This window comes from Acipenser ruthenus, chromosome 1 (genome assembly GCF_902713425.1).
Source record: "Acipenser ruthenus chromosome 1, fAciRut3.2 maternal haplotype, whole genome shotgun sequence".
Taxonomy (NCBI): Eukaryota; Metazoa; Chordata; class Actinopteri; order Acipenseriformes; family Acipenseridae; genus Acipenser; species Acipenser ruthenus.
In genome coordinates this window covers 26235613-26259926 of record NC_081189.1, presented here as the reverse complement: position 1 = coordinate 26259926, position 24314 = coordinate 26235613, and the positions used below count along the sequence as shown (strand labels likewise).

Sequence of the window (24314 nt, the reverse complement as noted above, 5' to 3'; positions counted from 1 at the left end):
GTGACTACCCATGTATGTATTTTTCCAATACAAAAACACATGTGGCCTATTTTAAATAGCCCCCTGGTCAGTTCAAAAGGAGTTTGGGCTGTATTGTTATACAAATGAAGAATGCTGTCCTATAATTATTCTGTTCAAAATTTTTCAAAGGTAAAAAAAATACATTCCATGTCGTATATAATGTACATTGTTGTAAAAACAAAGTAAAACAAAGTAAAATCATAGTAAAACATTGGTAGAGTACAGAAAAGCATCATAAAAAGCATAGTTAACCATATCTTCAGTACCGTAGAAACCACCTTTTGTAGTCAACCATAAGACACACAGGGCCAGATTTATGAAGTTCTTTATCTGCACCATTGTTTGTGAATGAAAAATGTAACTGATAATGTTACAAAACTTTAAAAAGCATCTCAGAAGTTTGATTTATGGATTTTAATGAATGGACTTGATTGTGATGGAGTTACCCTAGTTTTGTAAGATTAATAGGTGAAGAATTAACATGAAGTGTGTTTTGACATGGTTTAGTTATTGTTTTTCAGCATTCCTTCAATGCCATACACTCATGATTAAACTATCTGTTTTTTGTTTTGTTTTTTTAAGGTGAAAAATGCAGCTGCCAATGTACTCAGGGAAACATGGTTAATATACAAAAACACAAAGTTAGTTAAAAAGATAGACCATGCACGAGTGAGGAAACATCAACGGAAATTCTTACAGGCCATTCACCAGTGAGTATGGTTCTTTATTTATGTATGTCTTCTTATGTAATATAAATAATACAATCCAATGTCCACTAGTTTCTAAACTAAACTAAACACATTCTCCCCACCAAGTAATACAGAAGTCTGAATGGTGGTCATTCACATGCCATGAATTCTTGGTTACTTGTTACAGAGTCAAAAGTCAAAAGTCAGAGGGGTAGTTGTACTATGGGCCAGTCACAGCGCAAACATACCGCAATTTGCAATTTCGTTGTGACAATTTGCAAATTATTCATTTTGTCGTATGTACTAAGAGAAAATATGTTAATGAAAAGAGCCACAATATACTCATTTAAATATTTGTTGCATCTACTTAGCGAGGTCTCTAGCATTGCGAGAGTCGTGTGACATTATTCAAATAATAGCGGGAGTTGAGTTATGGTTTGCTGCAGCAGAGGGTGCCTGAAGGATAATGTCTATACATGCAAGGGTGCAAGAATCTAAATCTAAGCTGGAGGGGTTAGCGGCACATGTGTGCAGTCTATTACGCCCGACATGTTGGGGGAACCAGAAATGTCATAGAAAAGGCTTGTAAGTACACCCTGACTTTCGTGAAAATTAGGTACTTGGGTGTTTACCTCAAAAATGCATTGAGCATAACTGGCAACACATGAAATAAGCAGACTGGGAAATGCCAGCAACAACTGTGACTGTTTAAAACGTGCTTTCAAAAGTTCTTAAATTGATGGAATTGGAAGTGTTGCAATTGTCTGCAGCTTTAGTACATCTCATTATAATATCTGAGAGCCCTCATTTGATATCCTCCACACCCTTTTTTGTGAATTTATGCAAGAACGCCCATAATTACATAGTCATCTAAGATTGAACCGCAAAGAAAAACTGCTGCCGCAAAGCATTCCCTAAAAAGTCACCAACAGCATTGCGCTTGTTTAGTACATTTCACCCAAGACTTCCGACTCATTTGCTACTGGTTTGCGACTATTGCGACAGCTGCAACACTTTAGTACATCTACCGCAGAGACTGGGTTCAGTTAATACTTGATTAATACAGAAAAAGCCTAATATTACAATATAAAAAAAATATTGTTGCTTGTAAAATGTATTTGATGTGATTGTACATTTGTAATTAATTGTACAACTGAAAGCCAAAAATATATATTTTAAGAAAAAGTGGATTAGGTTTGAGAGGAAGTTAAAACATTAATGGGCCATTTCACAAAACATTTACTACTGTTCTAAGTTCGCACCAATTTTTGTAACAGGAAAAACAAATTGGAAACTGAACACGCAAGAAAGAGGTGCAGGCTAAATTAAATTATTTGAAGTTTTTTTGTTTTGTTTTTAGAGAACAAACTGGTGTTAACTTAGCATAGTGTTACATGTTTTGTGAGCATGTCAACCCTTGCTAACATACAGAAAAGATACATACTGTACTTACTAGCTAGTTACGGTCCTTTGGTTAGCTTCAATACTTTTTTTTCAAACTGTTCCTATCATTGCAGATTAGAGGTTTTCATTCTTAATGAATTTTGAAAATGTATCATTTATTCACTTAAGGAAGTATGCTGTTCTACTCTGTGTACCTCACAGTGCAATCTCTCTGTGCTGCATAGTTGGATACCCTTAAATGACATAGTGTACTCTCTTTACGATGTAACAACCATCTTCTTACCTCTTATTAACACAATTAACTTTATCATGAAGCCCTTTTTGCTAGTTGTCCAGAATGTATTTTCACATTGCCCCAGATGAAACCCATTTAACCTTAGAATTCCAAGGACAGCATGAAATAGGACCCCACCTGACACCCCACATAGAATCCTTGAGAGGGTCAGGTGGGATCATGCTTTCTGCTATCGTGAAAATTCGTTTATAATGTTGTGTCAGGATCAATTACTTTTTTCTGATGAGACTTTTTAATGCATGTTGCTGTTTTCTATTAATGTCAGGTATCATATGACTGTTATGGCTGCATATGTAATCTATTAATAAACAGGCTCTAATCACATTCACTGCTTTTCAGTTTAGTTTTATCTGTAGTGTTTTACAGTGGCAAATGACATTTTTTTAAAAAATTGCTTATACAGTTTTAACTCTCAATACTTTTAACCCACTTGAGTGCTCAGGAATAGCTGAAGATCAATCTAGATTTTTTTTGTTTTGATTTTGTGTGTTTCTTTTGCATAAAAGAATTGTCTGCTTTAATGCCCCCGTTCTAACAGATTACGGTATTGTCTTGACTTACCCATTCCCTTTGTGCTACTTTGTTTTTAGTGTATTTTACATTTACTTTTGTTTTGTTTTGTCTTTTTTTTTTGTTTCAACAAAATGAAACTAGAGCTCGGAAGTAAGTTTGTATGAGCTGTTCTTCAAAAAATGTTAAGATTCTGTGCATGCATCAGAGAGATCCTATTTCCTGTCAATCAAATGGTATGATCACTGCCATGGAAACGTATTCCAAAATCATGATCCTATCCGTGATAAGTGGAATTCACTGCACACATAATAGCAGTGTGTTCCATTTGAAAGCACGCTGCTGTATTTGCACTAGTTTCTATTATTGCCATCACTTGCAGCTAAACCAACCACAGATATTAATTTACTGGGGCCAGATTTTCAAATCACAAAGGTGTTGGTCACTCACAATTGTTTTTGTTCTGTTTTTCAACAAATGCATGTGCATTCCCAGATATGCACCACATTAAAAACCCTGCACTAAATATTGCTGTAAATAAATTGATCTGTTGTCTTGTTAGATGTTTGTGAGACTTGTTGTTCGGAAGTGCATCGTGCATCAGATTGTAAAATATCTCTGTTACATAAAAGCATGTAAGCCAGCATTTCCACAGAATAAAAAGCACAATCAGTGTTGTCTTGCATATTCACAGCAGTTTTGAAAATCAAGCCTGATATTTTAAATATCATTTCAAAATTAGATATAATTCCACCTACATTAAAATAATTACAATGAAATAATGCATTGTTTATTGTTATACATTATAAAGTATTTATGAAATACATGCTACTGTATAAGCAACAGTCTAGTGTAGATGACTTTGGTTTGCTTGTTTGTTTAGAAGTGCCTCTGATTGATCTAAATTGCCCAGTTCCAGTTCCAGTTCCTATTATGGTCATACTGGATGTATATGGCTTAAACATAAATACATATATAAGTATTTAAACACTTATATGGATATGAACCACACAACCTGAATAGTAAAGAATTGGGATGGATAATGGCCATAGTACAAAAAGAAAAGAAAAGGATAAATACAATAATAAACACCTCCTGAAGTGTTATTTGGCCAGACAAATTACTAGATAACAGGTATATCATATGTAGTTGAGTGGTAATATAATACAGTAATGGGTCTGAGTGATCGATCAGGCTTGTGAGTAAATGGTCTACCAGCCACTCATGAGTTTTCACACCTTCCCTCACTTGTGGTGGAAAATGCAATATAAACTTATGTGACATTGCCTAAAGAAACAGTATTGTGAACATATACTTTATAACCAGCTCATTGCATCTTAAGTTAAATTAGATACCCCCATTTGTAGTCTTGTGTAGAGCAACCCAATAACAAACCAAAATGTAAGAGATTCAATTTAGTGGGGTCCCAATCGAGAACAGCCCGGAAAAAGGACTAGCACAGCTAAAACACTTCACTTGCTTCTGTGAAGTTCTAATTTGGGTCCCTTTAACCACTTGTTCTGACATTGAATTATTGATGTAAACCCCAAAAGAGATGTTTTGTAAAGCCCCTGACTGACCGATAATTTCTTCTATGAAAATCTTGTATTCATCATTAAAGCAGAATTGATAAAAGGCCATAAAGTTAATGAAATATTCCAAAGTTAATGTGAAATGAAAAATTTCAGTAAAGCTGATCGTCCTGCATCAAAGGCACACACATTCTGGTTAATGTGCATTTGAGTTTTAAAGGTATATATTATGAGGGTTTGTTATAGTGAAGTTAGCCTGTACCTATTTTTAGACCGTGAAATGCAGTGAAATAAGCCCTTTTTTTACGTGAAAAAGTACAGACCTTGTCATAAATCTTTTGGGTATTATAATTTGTTTGCAGAATTGCACACAATTTTTAATTTATTACTTTTACAATCAAATATGCATTTGCCAGACCTGTGCATCTCTCATAAAGGAAAATGTAACATCTACGTGGTAAAGAGAAATGCACTCAGAAATACACTATTTACACAAACAACCAAATACTCAGGAGTGGCAAGGGGAGCTGTAATACAGCAAGGAACCCCCTTCAGTTATACATGCTAATTACTAAGTCTGCTGGATTGTTGTAAAATGCATTTAATGAACTAAGGCCTTTCTATAAAGTGACATGCACAGTCATGCGTAGGAATAGGAAAATAAGCATTTGCTGAAGTGACTGTAAAAACAGAAAGCTGGCATTAAGAAGAAGAAAAAAACATTTAAGATTTGTTAGGGTTTGTATAGTGATATTTGATTTTATTAGTTTTTCCAGAAAAATAAATGTTATTTCTTTGCAGAATCACAGATGATCTCAGATCAGTACACTAAACTGATGCATCAAAATATCACTAAGAACTAGTGTTTAAACAGAATAAGTGTGCAAAAATGTGATATGGGCTGCTTAAGGAATCCTCAGTAAACAGGTTACAATGGCAGACATCAAACAAATGACCACATACTGTATTGCTTTAGCTGCAAGTTAATGATTTGTTTTTCATATTGGTCAGAATCTTGCTTATCACTGACTCTCCATCGGGTCCAGACACCTTCTAATCAATTCCATTTCAGACTGAACAGAGCTAACTCCTGTATCTAGTCACTTAGGCATAGGAATAACCTAATTTCCAAATCATCTAAGCAGGTCACACAGTGCCTAAATTCAGAACTTCCTATGTCTATTTGTCATGATACTGAAGCTTTTGAGAATTGTTTCTGGCTTGTGTTTCATACTGGTAAGAAAAACTATATTAAATTGTTTAAACACATGGCAAACAACGCTCAGTGATCATGTAACATCTCTCTTGCTATTTGCTTTATTTTGCGGTGTGGAGAAAGCATGCATCTCATTCAACCAACTACATAACTAACTGGATTATGATGCCAAAGTAACACAAGCATTGTCCATGTGGATGTATGATCTGTGCATGATGTCTGGAGACCGCAGTGAAATGAGCTGTTTAATGACTGCTTTCCAAAAATTCCACATTTAGATTAAGAAGCGTAAAAATGGAACAACGAAAGCTGAATGATCAAGCAAATACTTTGGTGGACCTGGCTAAGGTTAGTACAGTTCAAAATCAATCCATTGTTTGTCATAAACGCTTACTACTTAAAAAGGAGAACAGGGCAACTCTGGAATTTCTACTTCTATAAAATTGAACATTGAAGGGGTCATTGCAGTTGTCTCGCTGCAAACAAAGGCTTTGATCTCCTTGTGGAAATCTCCCAAAAGGTACACATTGTCATGTGATTGAGAGGATACACTATATGGTAAAGCACTATCCTGTAATATGCATTGTATCGTGCTTATGAGGTCAAATTTATCAACCTCTTTACACCAAAATGCATTTTGTCCACATTTGACAAAAAAATGTCCTTATGTTGTTTTTACTTCCTCATTATCTGATTTATTTTCCTACACCAAACAAAAAAAAATGATGCTAATTACACTTTTGGTATAAAGACCTCCACCAGGGTCTCCCAAGTGGCGCATCCAGTAAAAGGCGCTCCACGCAGAGCGCAGGATGTGCCCTATAGCCTGGAGATCGCAGGTTTGAATCCAGGCTATGTCACAGCCGATCGTGATCGGGAGTTCCTAGGGGGCGGCGCACAATTGGCCGAGCGCTGCCCGGGTAGGGAGGGCTTAGGTCGGCAGGGGAATCCACGGCTCACCGCGCATCAGCGACCCCTGTGGCCGATAGGGCGTCTGTGGTTCTGCAGTGGAGCTGCCAGTTCTGTGTTGTCCTCCGGCACTATAGGTCTGGTAGCATTGCTGTGGATCCGCAGTGCGAAAAATGACGGCTTGGCAGGAGCACGTTTCGGAGGACGCGTGCTCCAGCCGCCGTTTCCTGAGTCGGCGGGGGGGTTGCGAGCGGTGGGCCGAGGATACAAATAATGATTGGGCACGCTAAATTGGGGAGAAAACCGGGGTAAAAAATTGGCGACGACTACATTCTTTTTTTAAAAAAAGACCTCCACCATGCTCTTTTCAATGTAATACTACTACCATGTTGATTAACATGGTATCTTGAGAATTCAGATGCAGTTTCTGCTGTGCATAGCTTTAATTGTCTGTCTATGTGACTGTAAAACTGTGTCTGGGGAATAGACAGAGGTTAAAGAAAAAAAACACATGTTTTCACAGCTTATGGTACCCATCATCATCATATTCTTAGTATTATTATTTAACAATATGTATATGTATATATATATATTAAATGTTGGAAGTTCTGAATGTATTAGTTAAAACTTCAATGTATAAAAGTACATGTATGACTAGTGTAGAAAATGTCAAAAACAGATTTTTTTTCTTTTTAGAAACATAAAATGATACAAATAATGATTATAATCACCGATTTCCATCACAAAACCGTTTTATGCTTATTCCCCACCACTTTGCTCATGTTTTCCATGACTAAAAACAAATGAAATGCAGAACATTTTCCTGGGAAATGTAAAAAAAAAAAAAATGTAAAGGCCGTGAACAAGACTATAAATGGGGAACACAAACATACAAAAAGTGCTTGTTATACAGGAACGTGAATATCAAAAGCATGTTCCAGGTAATGCTTCCAAACTTTCATTAAAATCACCATTGGAACCAAAGAGCTGTTGAGTTCTACAGTTTGTACTTGTACTGGTACAGTTTGTACTTGTACTGGTACAGTTTGTACTTGTACTGGTACAGTTTTTACTTGCGCAGTAAAAGCCTTTAGAGACACAGTAGTACTTGGAATGGGTGCATTCCCATGATGCTGCCAGACAAAATAATCCACTTGTGCATTTTAAGAGAAAAAGACCCCCAAACAGACATTTCTACAGCAATAAGCAGTAACGTATTGTAAGTGGAAACTATTTGAAGTATTGACTCTCATCAATTAATTTCATGAGCAGGGAGTAAATGCTGATTTTAATGAAATGTTTTAACATCAAGGCTTATTGCACAGACTCTGAATTCCACCAAGTATTGCTGGATTGAAATGAAGAGGTTATTAAAAACAAGATAGTCTTCAAGCAATGAGTTGTTGAAAATGATCGAGAGTGGCAATATATCTATATATCTATATATCTATATATCCCACATGCTTATGCAAAGAGCTTGTACAAGCTATGACAGGTCATCTGTGATAAATTAAGTTTCAATAAAGATAGACTGAATTAGTCTTAGTACTTCTGATAAAGACTTTTCCTTAGTCAACATATGGTTACTGGGGACTAATAGTAAAAAAGAAAAAAAACATATGTTTGTAATTGGAAAGTAATTAAGAATTAGTAACATTCAGACAGCAAAAGACTGAGTGCCCATATGTAAGCATAAAACAAGATCATTCATAATGGTAAAAACATATTCAAACTGGAGATGCAAGTGTTTGATTGTTTTTCTTGTTTTATTTCCTTTATTTTCTTTTTATGTTTGCAACCATTCTGAGTGGGTTGAGGTCTGGTACTCCAATATGAGATGTAATCATTTTTCTCCATACAAGCTGCTGCTGTACATGGCTTTGAGCTTGCATAAGACATATTTTGTTTTTAGCCATTCTCTGTGCTTCCTGATTCAAGAAAAAATAATCATACATGTACCACTGTGACCTTACAGCAGGCCTGATAGAATCAAGGACAATATATGTCCAAACAACATGGATTCTCCTATCATATATATTACTGTGTGTATGTATGTATATGTATGTATGTATATATGTATGTATATATGTATGTATATGTATGTATATATATATGTATGTATATATATGTATATGTATGTATGTATGTATGTATATATATGTATGTGTATATATATATATATAAATATATAAAATAAAGGCTACCCTAGTCATAATAGCTTTCTTGCTAATACCTTTTCTCTGTTTCTGCCATTAGACACAAAATATCATGTATGACATGATTTCGGACTTAAACGAAAGGGGTGAAGACTTTGAGAAGAGGGTTGTTAACCTGGAAACTAAACTAGAAACATTAATTGGGAGCATACAAGCTCTCCCTGTACTGCTTAGCCAGACAATTGGCCAACACCAGAGAGAGTTCCTCGAAGTTCAAATGCAATCCCACGACAAGCAAGTTTCCTGCAGTGCTGAGCGATCACGGTCCTTATCCAGACGAAGGAGGTCCTCTTCAACAGCACCGCCAACTTCATCAGAGAGCAGCTAGTTGACTAATATACCCACAAGATAAAGACTTTTTGCCATCATATGGTCAATATTTTAGCTTTTATTGTAAAGCCCTATGGTTTTAATCAGTGTTATCCGGGTTCTGATGTCAGAATCCAGGGAACCTGAACAAAAATGTTTTAGGCCAAAACAAGTGAGAATTTTTTTTTTTTTTTCCCAGATGCACAGTGAATGCACCTACCACTGCTATATAGATTGTTTCTTCTGTAATTACACTACCTTTTTATTCATGCACTTCAATGAACTTTACTATTATATAAAATAATATAATAAAATTAATTTCTGCATAGTTTTTTGGTCAAATTTGGAGTTCAAATGAGTTCAGAAGTATTAAAGGTTTGTATAATGATCGTCAAAGAAATCAATAACAATTGTTAATTTGCTGTTTTGATGAAACAATTCTAAAGGGAAACAAATTATGGAAAATCAGTAAAACATATATATATATATTATTTAACGAAAGGGAATAACCCAGAAAACAAGGTTTGGAGCAAGAAAAGAAAAGCCGGATATAGATCTTATATCAGTATGCTGATGATTTTGGACAAAGAGATATTCCCTGTTTTAACTGATGTTTGTTCTAGACATGGAGCTCAACACTTTGACTCACACTGCTTGTGCATTCACAGGCCTGCCCTTGATTCATTCAGCTGGAGGCTTGCCATAATTCTAAGGGACAGGCAAAAGCCCCCATTCACTAATTCCTAACTGAAGTCTTGTCTGAGACTATTTTTTTCTTCTCTGTCTTCTTAGAACATTATTTTGCTCCAGTGGCCTTTTGCTATAGTAGCCTTTTTTTATATTATTAAAGTTGACTTCAACTGAAGACGGCTTTGAAAGCAAGTCCTAAACTGAGTAAACATTCCCACATAATTGTTACTTTAAATCTACAGTATTCCACCTATCATAGATGGTTAGGTTGCCTCCATTTTGACTGAGTGACTCAGCTCCGGCACTCATCTGGACCTTGTTTAATTGGGTTTGGACTGGAAGGTCTATTGTTGATGTCATAAGATTTGCGTATAACGCTCTCCTAGTAACCATAAGGCACACCTGGAGGTGGTGATGTCACCACTGAATTGCCGAGGCATCCAGGCAGCTGCAAATACAATAGGGCCATTGCCAGAACTGAGTCATACAAAGAAACATTCAAATTTGGGATTTTCATTTAAATTAGATTAAAGAGCAAGTAGCAGGGTTCCACGTGTTGCTACAACTGTTTAAATACCGTATCTGTAATTTTTCTTTTCCTTGTTAACATCCTGACAACTTTTTATACTTATAACTTTAAAGTCTGTTTCAAAGCTCTTTTCAAAATGGCCACTCTAGTGCACTAATACAGCAAAAACTATCCATGATGTGGTACGGAAAAGAAAAGCCAGAGCACTTGTTATGTTTGTTTTTTTTTAAATCTTCTTGCAGTAATTTACTCTCAAACCCCAGTGCACTAGAAAAGATCTTTGAAACAGACTTTAAAGTTATATGTGTACAAAGTTATCAGGATATTAACGATGAAAAGAAAAAATAGTGGTACATTATTTAAGCAGTTGAAGCAACAGGTGGGGACATATAACGCTATATTTTTCAGAACCACACTACTTACTCTTTAAGAGCTTGGAAACAACACAGATCTCCAATTACAAGAGGTATTTTCAATCTTGTAGTGTTTTGCTAAAATGGACAAATTGTTCTAGGAAGCCTTCTCCTTTCTGTATTTCTTGGTTTAATGGCAATTTTCAGTCCAAACACTGCACAAAGAAGTTAAATCCTGTGCAAGGGTGATCATTGATTTCCTTTAATGTGCATCTCTGATGCTTATTGACAGCTCTGCTCATTCACTGTGAACTTAAATAAAATGCATGCATCTCCTTGGGGACTGCAACAAACATTTTAGCTGAATTAACAACGTTTTCAGTGAACAGGAAAATGCTTTAATTGGTGAAAGCCCACATGATTTGTTCTTTCTTTAACATGGAGTCCCAATACTACGGTGTGGTAAATACACACTATAGCTTTTGATTTCTCTAGTGTATGAAATGGAACTAGCGTAAGATAATAAAAACAAAACCAGTCAATCACTGGGGCAACTGTGAGGACTGCCACAAAAGAGAGCAAAGTATTCATCTTTAAACTTTAGCAAGACCTCAGTTTCGGGTCTCATTCAGTCACACAGTACCTAAACACATCAGGTGCAATTACAACTCTTATCCAGGTGACAGAGTAGCAGTAGGCAATTTGAGAGCAGTTTGAAGGGTATTTCAAAACAGCCTTAGTGTACATGTGGTGTACAAATCAATGAAATGACTAGGCTGTTGACGTTCTGTTCAAAGCATTTGATTATTGCAAGAGAATGACTCCTCCCAGGGTATTGGTGATATCGAGTGTCTTTGAACACCACCCCCTCCCCTTTAGTTACGTCATGTAAAATTAAATGAAATCAATTGATGACGTTCACTGTGTCCTCTTGGTGAACTTGTCTCATAGACAGATAGATCTATACTTTGTTCTTATTAGAATACAAGAAGTAGCTTTTGTAATACACAATTTTAATTTTTTTTTTTTTCATTTTACATCCATATTTCCTGAAACAAGCACAGGATTTAATACAAATTTAGAAGCTGCTGTAACCAAAAATCCTGGTTCTGCTACAATAAGGGACAACTGGCATGGCTAATTCAAAATATGAGCAAGAAAATCTGCACATATTTCACAAATAAGAAAATATATCTACCACGCTTCTGGTTTTCTATCAAGTGCCAACATCCCAAAGTTACAGCAATTTAAACAGATCTTTTTCCTTGCACAGATTCAGTGATTAGAGTACTGGGTCACTTCTTGCTGCATTACCAAAATGATTCCTGTTGGATCTGTAATATTGATAATTAATTGCAGGTTCCTCAAAAGACATAGGCGTCTCAATCGCCAAACCCTCTACCCAAATGCAAAATCATCCATGTTCATCCATGATCATGTTCCACATGTTAGATGGAGAAGGAGAAAGACTGACACAAACAGATTCCCTTTAACATAGAAGACAAAATAATACTCTATTGCCTTGTATTGTACTATAAACCTGACACATCCCCTTCACCTAAATTAGTAAACTGCATTGTTATTCATCTCACAGACCCAATCTTTCGTTTCTGTAAACTCTGCCTCTTCCACACAGATGGATTGAGTTGGCAAAGAACTACACAAACAGGTTTAGAGCAGTTGGTAACACCTGGCTTCAGACTCCTACATCTCTGTTTTTGTCTGCTATTGCATTTGCCCTTGAGATACTTTAATACTCGCTAATCACACATTTAAGAACCACGTGACTGACTTTTGAAAAGGATGAGCCTTTATTTTGCAACAAAGGATCTTCAGAGTGGGTGCTAGCCAGCATGTGGGTGGAAAGCTACAGCCATTCAACATCATTTGTTATATATATATATATATATATATATATATATATATATATATATATATATATATATATATATATATATTAGAGGGCAGCACTAATATATAGCAAGTAGAAAATCTTTTTCGGGTAATGATTAAATAAATCACATATATTAATGTTTTAAGTGCATGATACATATTTAAATATTATATAGTACACATACATTTAGTCCCTTATGATCTGTAAATGTGTAACCTTTTTTAGTACTACAAACATCGAAATAATAATAATAATAATAATAATAATAATAATAATAATAATAATAATAATAAAGCTGACAGGAGGAAATAGACCCCATGGGAGCTGACAAGGGTTTAGCCACCCTAGCTGGCAGTATCCAGCTCTGTGTTTTCAAATGGATCAGGATGCTGAAGACACCCGCCCAAGGCTTCTAAGAAATGAAAGAGAAAAATACCCCTAGAATCTGCGAGAGTGGGGGTGGAAGTTATCTCAAGGTTTGACAACATGGTTAACGACTTAGGAAAGGAAACGGATATGAGAACGGAGAGTTATTTGCAAAGGACTAGCTGAAGATTTGCAGTTAGCAAAGACATGGAGCTCCAGGTTTGTGTCTGTGGCTGGAGCAAAGTGACAAAGGTTAGGGGTTTGAAGATTCATCAAGGGAGGATGAAATGCTTGAGGGAGAAGGGGCAAGGGCCTCGCACTGACCAGTACTTCTTACGAAGTCAGTCAAGTCAGTCAAATGAAATCCAGCGACAGGAAGCAAACCACATTATGCAGGATATCAGCACCCCTTACTACCCTTACTAGATGAGAGGAGGACTTGCATAAACAATCGGATTCAGTGGTCAAGTGTTGCGACGCATAGTGAAGAACTTATCTGAAGCAGCAGAGAGGAGCAGCAACTGACTCTGGTTGAGATGAAAAGATTCTGGTTGGGGACCTCAAGCACAGTAGAAAGAAAGTAACATCGATGGAAAGGAAGGTAAGTAATCTGGGCTTAGCTGAGTGGAGGACGGAGGGGGGTGATGCTGAGACGCCAGAATCACTGTCGAGCCCTCTTAAGGTATCGTGGGCTAGTCGATGAAACACCAAGGATGGAAGGTGCCCACTTGAAGACCCCAGGGAAGTACCCTACTCAGCTCAGTCCAGACGGTTGTCATGCTGATGTGCTAGGGAGGCTGCACTGTGGTTGATCCCTGGAGCCAGCATTGCAGCCATTGTGTGTGCTGATGCGCCAGGGAGACAAAATAGGCTGATCCCTGGAGCCAGTATTACACTTCAGCCATCAACACCAGGCAGAAGGATATCTACATCATCAGATGGAAGGAAACGCAGATGGATCACATTAGATTACAGTAAAAGAAGCTATGATGTGCTTATCTTGGCGAGAGCTGAGTCCAATATTAGCATGAAGTTTTAACACCTACTCTCATGTAATAGAAATAATAATAATAATAATAATAATAATAATAATAATAATAATAATAATAATAATAATAATAATTGGTTTGACAAGTTTTCAAATTGTCTGGAAACAGGCAGCCATCACACTGATAAATCAGTGAAATTGGCAGGGTATGGGATTTGAAGTTTTTAATATCTAATTAACAGTGGGCAGTGGACACCAATAAACTACATTCCCAGAGTACAATTGAGCTATGAGAGTTAGATCTGTTTTTTTTTATACTTTCAGCTAAAAAAAAAAAAAAAAAAAAAATCATGTTTATTTTTTATAGTCAACCTTTAGGAATTTCTAGTGGCACCTGTGCACCTAAATAAAAATTTACGTTCGCACAAGAACATTTTTAGTCACATATGCGACCAAATTAGTCACACTGTGGAGCCCTGTTGTTATGTTGTTTTGTTTCCGATTTAGTTCCAGAGAATAGTCGCCGCAGTTATTATTATTGAGGTGTACTTGCCGCTCGCTGTGTTACGTCTTTTATTACACCGGCCAGAGACCCGCCCTTACAACTGTACTGTCATATTTTCTACATTTTCTTTAAATTCTCAAATTAATAAATCGGAATCCGGATAGTAAAAAGAGACCCGGGTAGCGTCGGGTTTTCGGGTACCCGTGCCGACCTCTAATATATATATATATATATATATATATATATATATATATATGAAAACTAAAGTACAGGAAAAATTCCTCTCACACATATATTTGTGTTTTCATTCAATAAATATTATATTATATTGAATACAAGAGAAAGGCACTTTTAATTGACTTTAACTTTATCCAATCAATGTAAAATATTAATTTTATCATTTAATTTAGAATTATCTACTATATTGTACACACGCAACACAAGACTTTAAGAAGCAACTTACAGGTAATTTATCTGAAACATAAGCACATTGGAAATGTGAAAAAACGCCCAAAAAAGTTATCAAAAGTGCCCAGCCATTTAAAGTGGAGATATCAAAAACACAAGCCAAGTTTCAAGAAACCACTGGGGCAACCTTGCCCAGGACAAAGCAAATAGGCACAACTGTAATACCAATGGGGGCCAGGGTTGTCCCAATTGTTTCGTCTAACTTGTATCAGAAACACAAGCTAAATTAGAAGAAACAACTGTTTCAGATTAAATATGTGATTAAAACCAAGATTAACTGAGATTTTTTTAACCTCAAGATTAATCACGATTAATCTTTTTAACAGCTTGACAGCACTAACATATATATATATATATATATATATATATATATATATATATATATATATATATATATATATATATATATATATATAAAATCAAACAAACATTAAAGCAATGAAAAAATGCTAGCACATACTTTTACAGAGGAGAGTTTATGTGCTATGACCCAATCACAATGCCAGGTTGCTAGGCAATTTTATAAACATAATGTGCCATAGGGACTCATATCTCAAGGATATCTTTCTATTCTGTTTCTAGTAGTTAACTTTTTTTTTTTTTAATGACGTGGTTCTCATGAACAATGTGCAGCCAAGATGAAAGACAAACCACCCTTACCTTACTGTCCATATTGAAAGGTATTTCTATGTATTTACTATGGTGGTGTTATTTAGTGACTTTATCAAGGCATATTCCAGAAATAATTGTGGTTGTGTGATCTTAAGTTCCATCAACTCACTGAGTTGCCATAAGTTTTGGCAGATTGTAAATGCCCAAATGACCAGAATACAGCAATAACAGAGCAGGAAAACAGTCTGGTCTGTGTTTGGGGCCTGCCAAGTGAAAACTATTCAACTCCAGGGAGTGTATAGTATATACTGTTTGATATTTTACAAGAAAGTTTAGCAGTATAAAGCTGAGAGTTAGTTAGTATCCTTACTTTTCTCATGTAAGTGAGTCTCACATACCTTGACAAGCAGCATATTTATATTGTGTTGTTAGCAGCCTGCATACTGAAGCCATGATGCAGCATCTTTGTTTTCTGTTCTCTATACTATGGCAGGAAAGTCACCATTGCATGAATCCAGACATCTTCAATGTTTCTTACCTCACTAATTAAAAGCCCTGCTTATTGTAAAAACGGACTAGGAGTACTTCCTGAGTGATTTAGATACTTTGAAAAAAAACAAAATAATTGTAATTAAGTGTTTACTATTTGATACTGATTTAAAAAGAAAAAAAAACATATCCATAACCATAAGCAGAATCAATTTTACATATTTAATATAATGTTAACAGTACTGAACAAAATATAATTTATTTCTAAAAATAGTTCCTTTTTTTAATACACCAACTAAAATATCATTATTTTAAAAAAGGAATACCTACTCTATATAATAAATTATTATAAACAAAGGACCTTTTTGGGGTAGTTTTCTGGATTCACTGTAGCTGTGCAGGAAAAATATCTTTGAAATATTTCCCTTGATGTAACTAACTGATACATAGCAGGCTACAAAAATCAACTACTTTTTACATGTGAACTTCCATTCAAATAGATTTTGTTTGTCACATTGTGAAATATGTCATGTTTGAAGTAAAAGCTGAAACTGATTGTATTTATATTGTAGTGTTAACAGCAATCATAAAAATAAAAGCATCAATTAAGGGAAAGGAACTGGGAGTCGAAAACGAAAATAAAATGATAATTTGTTTCTTTAATTTCCCTACCCACTTAATCTCTCCCGCTCTCCCTCTCTATCTCTCCATCCATGCACCCTCTCCACTCACTCTTGTCTCCCCCGATCTCCCAGTCATTTCAACCCCCCCCCCCCCCCCCAACCCACACACATCTTTTGTGCCATTCCTGAACCGAATTCCCTACACACACAGCACACAATTTACACTACCCACTCACACATCCCCAATCCCCCCTCAAGGATCGCTTCAATATGTTCATGAACACTACATTATAAAAATGATGTCATGCCTTAAACCAATTCAATTCAGGTTCAATATCAAAGCCAATGAATAATCAATAGCTATAATTAAAGATGAGGATTTTCTCCAATTTAAAAAATGTGACTCCACATACATAACTCTCAAGGCTGGAACAGAATATAATAAAACAGAGATTTGTGTTCAAAACAAATTAATTGCAGAACGTGTAACTCTTTTTATTTCTCTGAAAATGGCAGTAAAGTACATCCGCATTGGGACTTGACCAATGTCCCTAGTCTGATCAAAGCCATCAGTGAGCAGCCACAGTTCAATGCACATTTGACTTTACACAGGTACAACAGTCAAGGGACTTTAGTCAAAGTCAATACATTACACTGAGGTCTAAGCTGAATAACTAAACTCATTTACAGCCCAGCAGGCTGTTGCAATAAGGCCAACCAATTTGGCAGGTTTTTTTTTGTTTAGTTTTAAATTGAAACCTGGAATACAGTTATATGATTCTTGTTTTAATAGAATTCATTAAAGAATCTTTAATGGTCTGTAAGTGGTTTGAAATGGACTGCTGTGAATTCCCATTAAAATGTATATGAACAAAGTACTTTATTTTGAAAATGGCTTGGTGGTCACTGACAGCTTTTTTTTTTTTTAAACTCTCTCTGTAATTCCTTCACACACAGACATGAAGAATACCAAAGATTGATCATATATCCTGCTCTGGTTGGGATGGAGACATTTCTCTTACTTGACTTGTATTGTTTTGGATGGAACCGGCGTTGGCAGTGCTGCACATGTAACAGCAGTTGGCAGGGTGGAGAAAAACAATAGATCATTCTCAGTCATGTAACTGAGCTTCCCCAGAATTGAAGATCAACCAAAGCACTTAACCATTGAAAGTTTAATTTAATTTACTAAATATAGTGCTTGTCCTGCTCTTGTCAACTGCAAGGGAAAGTCATATAGGTCAAAGCCCCAAAGAAGGCCATTGTTATCTTGAGGGACATTTTCCATTTGTCAAAAGGTGGGAGACTGAAGTAAAAGTGATTCCTTTTCCATGTGTAAACATGTCAGCTGTTGTGTAGCTTTGTTTAATGCAGCATGAAAGTGGATTGACAGGGTATGCTATTATGAATGAAAAAGCCTCCAATAAACACATGTCAGAGTGCGTTCTGTAAGAAACTGATTTCATAATGTATAATAGAAGGCAACAACCTATAATTAGATAGCAGTCGGGAACAACACATTTTAATGACCTTTTATTTTACCAGGTGCTGCACAATCTATATCAAGAACGTTTTTCTTGTTTGGACTGGAATTTAAGAATAAACAGGATTGCTTTTGAACACAGGTCTTGAAATTCCGTGGTAATTTGACCATCTGTGACATGTACTTGATTGACAGATAGATGTCTGCCCTTTATCAGAAGCATAAATATAATTTGGGATTATTTATTTATGTCTTCATGTATTTAATTTACAGGTAACTCTTAGAACAAGCAGACTAATTTTCAAATGGACCCTGTTCCTATCCCCAAACTGACTGCAGGGTTGTAAATGTTCTAGGAATTGGTAACATCAGAACCCCGACACCCGCGATATATATCGAGTGGGTGGTGTATACAGTGTATATATATATATATATGTATATGTATATATATATGCAATAAGGTCCGACAGTATAAGGACGCCTTGGGTCGTTGTGCGACACGAGGCAAAGCCGAGTGCCTCCAACCCCTGTGAAGTCTGTATATTGGACATATATGTACACCCTGAAGGACCTTCTTGCATTTATAATCCAGGTAAAACAGTGGATTTGAAAAAAAAGCATAAATCATGTTTAGGGCAAAAACTGATTTGTTTTTTATTAAATATCCTCTACGCCAACAAGTTAAGCTTACACTAAGTTAAACTGAGTAAATTAATTTAATTGAAACATGCAAAATAAAGTACATCTTTATTTTTTATATTGTGGACATTGCCATTGAAAAGATACACCAGGGGGCAGACACTGTTTGAGCAGAACAGACGGGAGGAATAAAAATAAATTCAATGACATCTTGGATTTCAGTCATTTTTCAAAGCCTGTTTTGGACAGGGGTGGATAATGTGCAGCAGTGTTTTTCTGTGTTTATCTGTAGTGTTTACAAACCTCTAAAAAGTGAAGAGAAGTGACAAAGTCGGGGTGAGTGAGTATTATTTATTTTTGGTATTTTCTTCTGTTTTGCTGTCTTCCAGTTCATTTAATTGTTCTTCATCCAAATCGGCATGTCTGCTTACAACATTTGGGATTTTTTTGCTGGTAATTGGTCACTCATTTTTATAGTTATTGTATATCTGTATCTGTAAACAAGATGGCTACTGGTGCTGTGAATTCTGTCCCCCCGTACAGTTATTTCCCCTCTCAGGTGCTGTTCACATCTGAACAGTCACAGACCCGACAGTGCGCTTCACATGAACAGTTCTGTGAGCGTCCTTTCATGGGTTAGGATGAAGGCTACTAGCACCACCCTGCAGGTCCAGTGTACCTAACAACAGAACATTAACAGAACATAAACAGCCAATCACAGAACACTCACACACACACAGAACATGCAGTCCAGTGGCCACGCCCCTTTGCAAGCTTGAATCTTATTTTTCCAAATTTCTCAAAAAGAGAATTTGTTCTCGTTTGACATACCAGATTGCTTGTGTTAAAATTATATGTATAAAGAGAGAGAGAGAGAATTCTTACCACGTACTACAGGGTAGGTTATACCCTACAAAGCATTACATCATCACTGTACCAACACTGCTCTGCGAGACAGATTTACAAAAAAAAACAGTATGTGCTAAATATACAGTACAGAACAGTATATAATTATTTTGTTGGTCATTTATTTAAGTTGAGCAAATTAAGTCGATAGGATGTTCTTGATTTTTGTCTGCCTTTCTCTTGCCTTAAAAACTTTGTTTAGAAAATATTTTATGCAAAGTATGTTAGTGATGTGGTCTGGAAAAGTAAAAGCTTTATTAATGTTGTATACTGTGCATATGCTAGCAGTGTGTAACAGTTAAGTTTATTAGAATAAATGGTGATGGGCTACTGTTTTCTTTTCTCTGTTGGTTAGTGGAGAAAATGTGTTTAACAGCCGAATTGGGGTAAACCATTAAGATATGAAAAGTGTTGTCAGCCAGAATAGAATAATAAGATTCTACTGCTGCTGGGGGCTTAAGGGGACACATATCACTCCAATGAACTGAATTGTTAGAATAGGCTACCTATGTTTTTTTTTTTTTTTTTTTTTTAAAGAGACCTTGCTGTGCTGTTTTGCTTTACTAAGTTTAACTTGGTTTGCTATGTTTTTTAAACTATTAATTTTACTATACCGTATGTCCTGAATGCATTTTTAATCTAAACTTTCATTAAACTGAACCATTTTAGCATAGCACCACGGCAATTAAAATACAATGACGCTCACTTTATCTCATTACCAAGGTGTGCCGGTAGTGTACCTTCCTATTTCTGTTGTAAACATAGTCATTCTTACGGAAATACCCTGAAGACTTTGGGCTCTTTGTTAATTATTTAAACAGTGCCATATTTAGATCTGCCATCATTAATATCAACGGAACATACCTCACTGTGTATGATCTGCCCGGGAAGCCTGAATATTTTATGGAAACTGTACCAGGTATATTGAGAGAAACAGATTGTCCACAAGGGATGGAGCATGTGAGTATAGACCACAAGATGAAAAGTGTGTTCCAGCAGGAAAGTGGGTTTGCCTGACCACACCACAGCAAACCCTGCCAGTAAGGTGCCAGACAAGGCCAAGTTCAGACCAGCCAGGGAGAAATGTTGCCTGCAGTGTTCTCTAGTTATTAGCAAATTATCCCATTTGCAAACATTACTTTTTTTACACACCACAAACTCAACCTTTTTTTCTGTACTACAACAAGGGTACAAGCAACGTGAACAGAACATTGGGTAACTAAATTGGCTGTGACTGGTTCTCTGATATACTATCCCAGTTTTAAATGAGAAGCATTATACTGCATGAATATGTGTTTATTTAATATATAGATTGTCAATTTATTTTGGGGCAACCTTTGCTGTAAACATCCGATAGCACATTTAATTCTACATTGCTTCTGAGAACAGTTAGAATATGGATGTGTGCCAGATTTTAGTTTTTCTGTTTGGGGCACGTGCAACTGGCTACCACTGGAGCACTTGGCTGCTGATTACTTGTGTCTTAGTATTATTATTATTTGCTTATTTAGCGGACGCCTTTATCCAAGGCAACTTACAGAGACTAGGGTGTGTAAACTATGCATCAGCTGCAGAGTCACTTACAACTACGTCTCACCCGAAAGACGGAGCACAAGGAGGTTAAGTGACTTGCTCAAGGTCACACAATGAGTCAGTGGCTGAGGTGGGATTTGAACCGGGGACCTCCTGGTTACAAGCCCATTTCTTTAACCACTGGACCACACAGCCTCCTATTCACAAGCAAGGTTATTGAAATGAAATGCAAGGAAAAGCTACGCTTCGAATGTGTGTGTGTAGACATACTGTAGCATCAGCGGTTTGATTAAGTTAAAGTTACATTTCTTTTTGTTGACAGTTTATTTCATGGCAGAATCCACCCTGAGTGTTTCAGCACCTTGCTTTAGTGCTTTCACAAATTCTGAATTAACAATTTTATCTCAAGGGGACTAAGAATGGGCTTCTTCTGTCTCTTTCATGCACAAACTGACTCATTCAAATTGACAGCACCAGCACAAGCAACAGCAGCATTATTAAGATCGGACTTAACCTCATGGATGCCAGTATATTCATCGTTGAGCACACACACTAGTTAGAGACATTTTGCAGCACTAAAATAACTCAGATACTTGCATATTATATTGACACGTATTTATAGCAATCATTTAAATCCTATTCATTTTAAAACTATTGCAGCAAATGTATACTGTACACCACCTCAAATCCTAACTATACTCATATTGAAATCCTAAAATGTTGATACTAGTCAGTCATATTTTACAAAAGGTTGCTGATGCTACCCAGTTTATTATATTTATGTATAGGGGGGTGTATATCCCTCTGATGTGTGCAGGTATATCATACTTTCATTGCTCTACATATTTTGATAACAGGTCCATAAGTTGGAACAAAACTTGGTATCGACATTAATTAGCACAGTAACTGAATCCAGATCATGGTAATTAATTAAACTCAAATCTAACAGGCTCCTTTTATCTTTTAATCTGGAGTTACAAATAATAACAATTTAAGATTAGGTTATTGATTTATATATGGTGTCTGGTTTCAATATTTCCAAATCATATTTTACAAACCTAAATACAGTTTATATAGTTCTGTTAACCGATGGGTGATGATCATTTTTCACTTCGTCCAATGACATCATTGACATCATCATCATCATATGATACCTCTCTATACAGAATAAAAGTTATACAAAATAAGAATACTGGATTAATTAAAGCAATATTTCTGTGTAACAATGGCATGGTTAACATGCAAAAATAAAAATATATGTCTTGTCTTTTTGGCACGCTCTTTTGGTAGTACCTTTCAAGTAGTTTGGGTTTACATGTAGTTTTCTTTTAGGGAGAGAAATTCTCCTTCAAAATTCAATGAACTCATTAATATTACAATGTGGGAGGGTATATTTAAATTTTTCTGTCAGGGTTCTAATTTGGCCTTGCACTACAACTGTTATTGTTCAGCTTTCTTAAACTGGGTTTACAAGAAGTTTTTAAGTTGTAAGCTGAAGACCCACAAGTGCAGCCTGCCTCATTTGGCCACCAAAAATCTAATAAAAAAGCATGGGAATCAAAACAAAAACCCAGACAGCGCATTACAGAAATACAAACACAAAATAAATTAGAAATAATAATATTATATACTAACATTCCATAAGAAAGTGCTTTGTACAATACATGCATTATTTGCTAAAAACATTTTTTGACTGCATATGTGTGAACAGGCTGACTGTAGGGGTGACGTCAGACCAGAAATGAAGGCAAGGATACGGGATATGGCGTGAAACTGAGTTGCAATGGCTGTGCTCAGAATTTATTAAACAGAAAATAAACGTTTAAACAAAACACAAAAGAAAACGGCACGTTGGCCAAACAAATAAACAATGAATAGCAACAAGTAGTATGCTGGTTGCCAAGCCAGCATACATAGCAATTGTTATCTTTTTTTTAAATCACTTTACCTCCTAACTCCATGACCATTCTCCACTCTGAGGTTATAAAGACAATAAAAAGAAAGACGCCATATGGTAAGAAATAACAGAACAATTGGAAATTGACAGTATGTCTATCTCTCTTATTTCACCCTAATTTTATTCAAAGTGATGGGGAGCACCACACTCTGGTTTTGAATTAAATTACGCTTCTTTGTTTTAATAATGTTGACCAATAATAATAATCACATTCACACACTAACTGAAGATTTTATTAAAACTGAAAATCAATTTAAAAAGTATATTAAACTAATTATCAGTATTTACAAAGAAATATGTGTAGTTGTATTCCTTTTGAATAATTTACATGTTAAACCAGATGACATATAAACATTCACTGTTAAATGTCTTTTTTTTAGTGTGTGGTGTACCCAGACTATTTCTTTGTAACACTAGCTACATGAATGCAGCATAAGTAATTTGCTGCCTGCTGCTCTTAATTGAGTATCAGAATACCTGGCCAGGTTAAGTTGATTCTCTATTCAATTGCTAAATAAGTAATTTTGTCCTTGTTTCTAAAATGGGCCTTTCAGATTCATAAGGTAAAACTTAGGTGAAGCTATATCAATTTACTGTCAGTTTTTGGTAAGGGGTTTATCTCTGCACTGGTCTCTCTTGTTTTAAATGAATGATCTTTTCCTTAATTTCCACATGGAAGTTCTAATTAGAGTCTCATTTTTGTTTATTTATCAGGGTTTAACACGCACACTGCTCAGAAGTCTCATTTTTTGTTTATTTATCAGGGTTTAACACGCACACTGCTCAGAAGTCTCATTTTCTGTTTATTTATCAGGGTTTAACGCGCACACTGCTCAGAAGTCTCATTTTCTGTTTATTTATCAGGGTTTAACGCGCACACTGCTCAGAAGTCTCATTTTTTGTTTATTTATCAGGGTTTAACACGCACACTGCTCAGAAGTCTCATTTTCTGTTTATTTATCAGGGTTTAACGCGCACACTGCTCAGAAGTCTCATTTTTTGTTTATTTATCAGGGTTTAACGCGCACACTGCTCAGAAGTCTCATTTTTTGTTTATTTATCAGGGTTTAACGCGCACACTGCTCAGAAGTCTCATTTTTGTTTATTTATCAGGGTTTAACGCGCACACTGCTCAGAAGTCTCATTTTTTGTTTATTTATCAGGGTTTAACGCGCACA

General features: G+C 35.8%; 1 protein-coding gene across 2 annotated transcripts in view; it reads left to right on the top strand.

Annotated features, from left to right (window-relative positions):
* LOC117406716 (small conductance calcium-activated potassium channel protein 2-like) overlaps window positions 1-11323 on the top strand; it is a 78755-nt gene extending 67432 nt beyond the window's left edge. Inside the window, exons 4-6 of one of the 2 annotated variants that reach the window (XM_059022722.1) lie at window positions 604-731; window positions 5946-6015; window positions 8833-11323. In XM_059022722.1, coding sequence (XP_058878705.1) covers window positions 604-731; window positions 5946-6015; window positions 8833-9120 — 486 coding nt within the window. In that variant the 3' untranslated portion in view covers window positions 9121-11323. The remainder of the gene's footprint in view (window positions 1-603; window positions 732-5945; window positions 6016-8832) is intronic. The other variant, XM_059022720.1, reaches the window with a different exon arrangement.
* Window positions 11324-24314: the final 12991 nt, after the last annotated feature.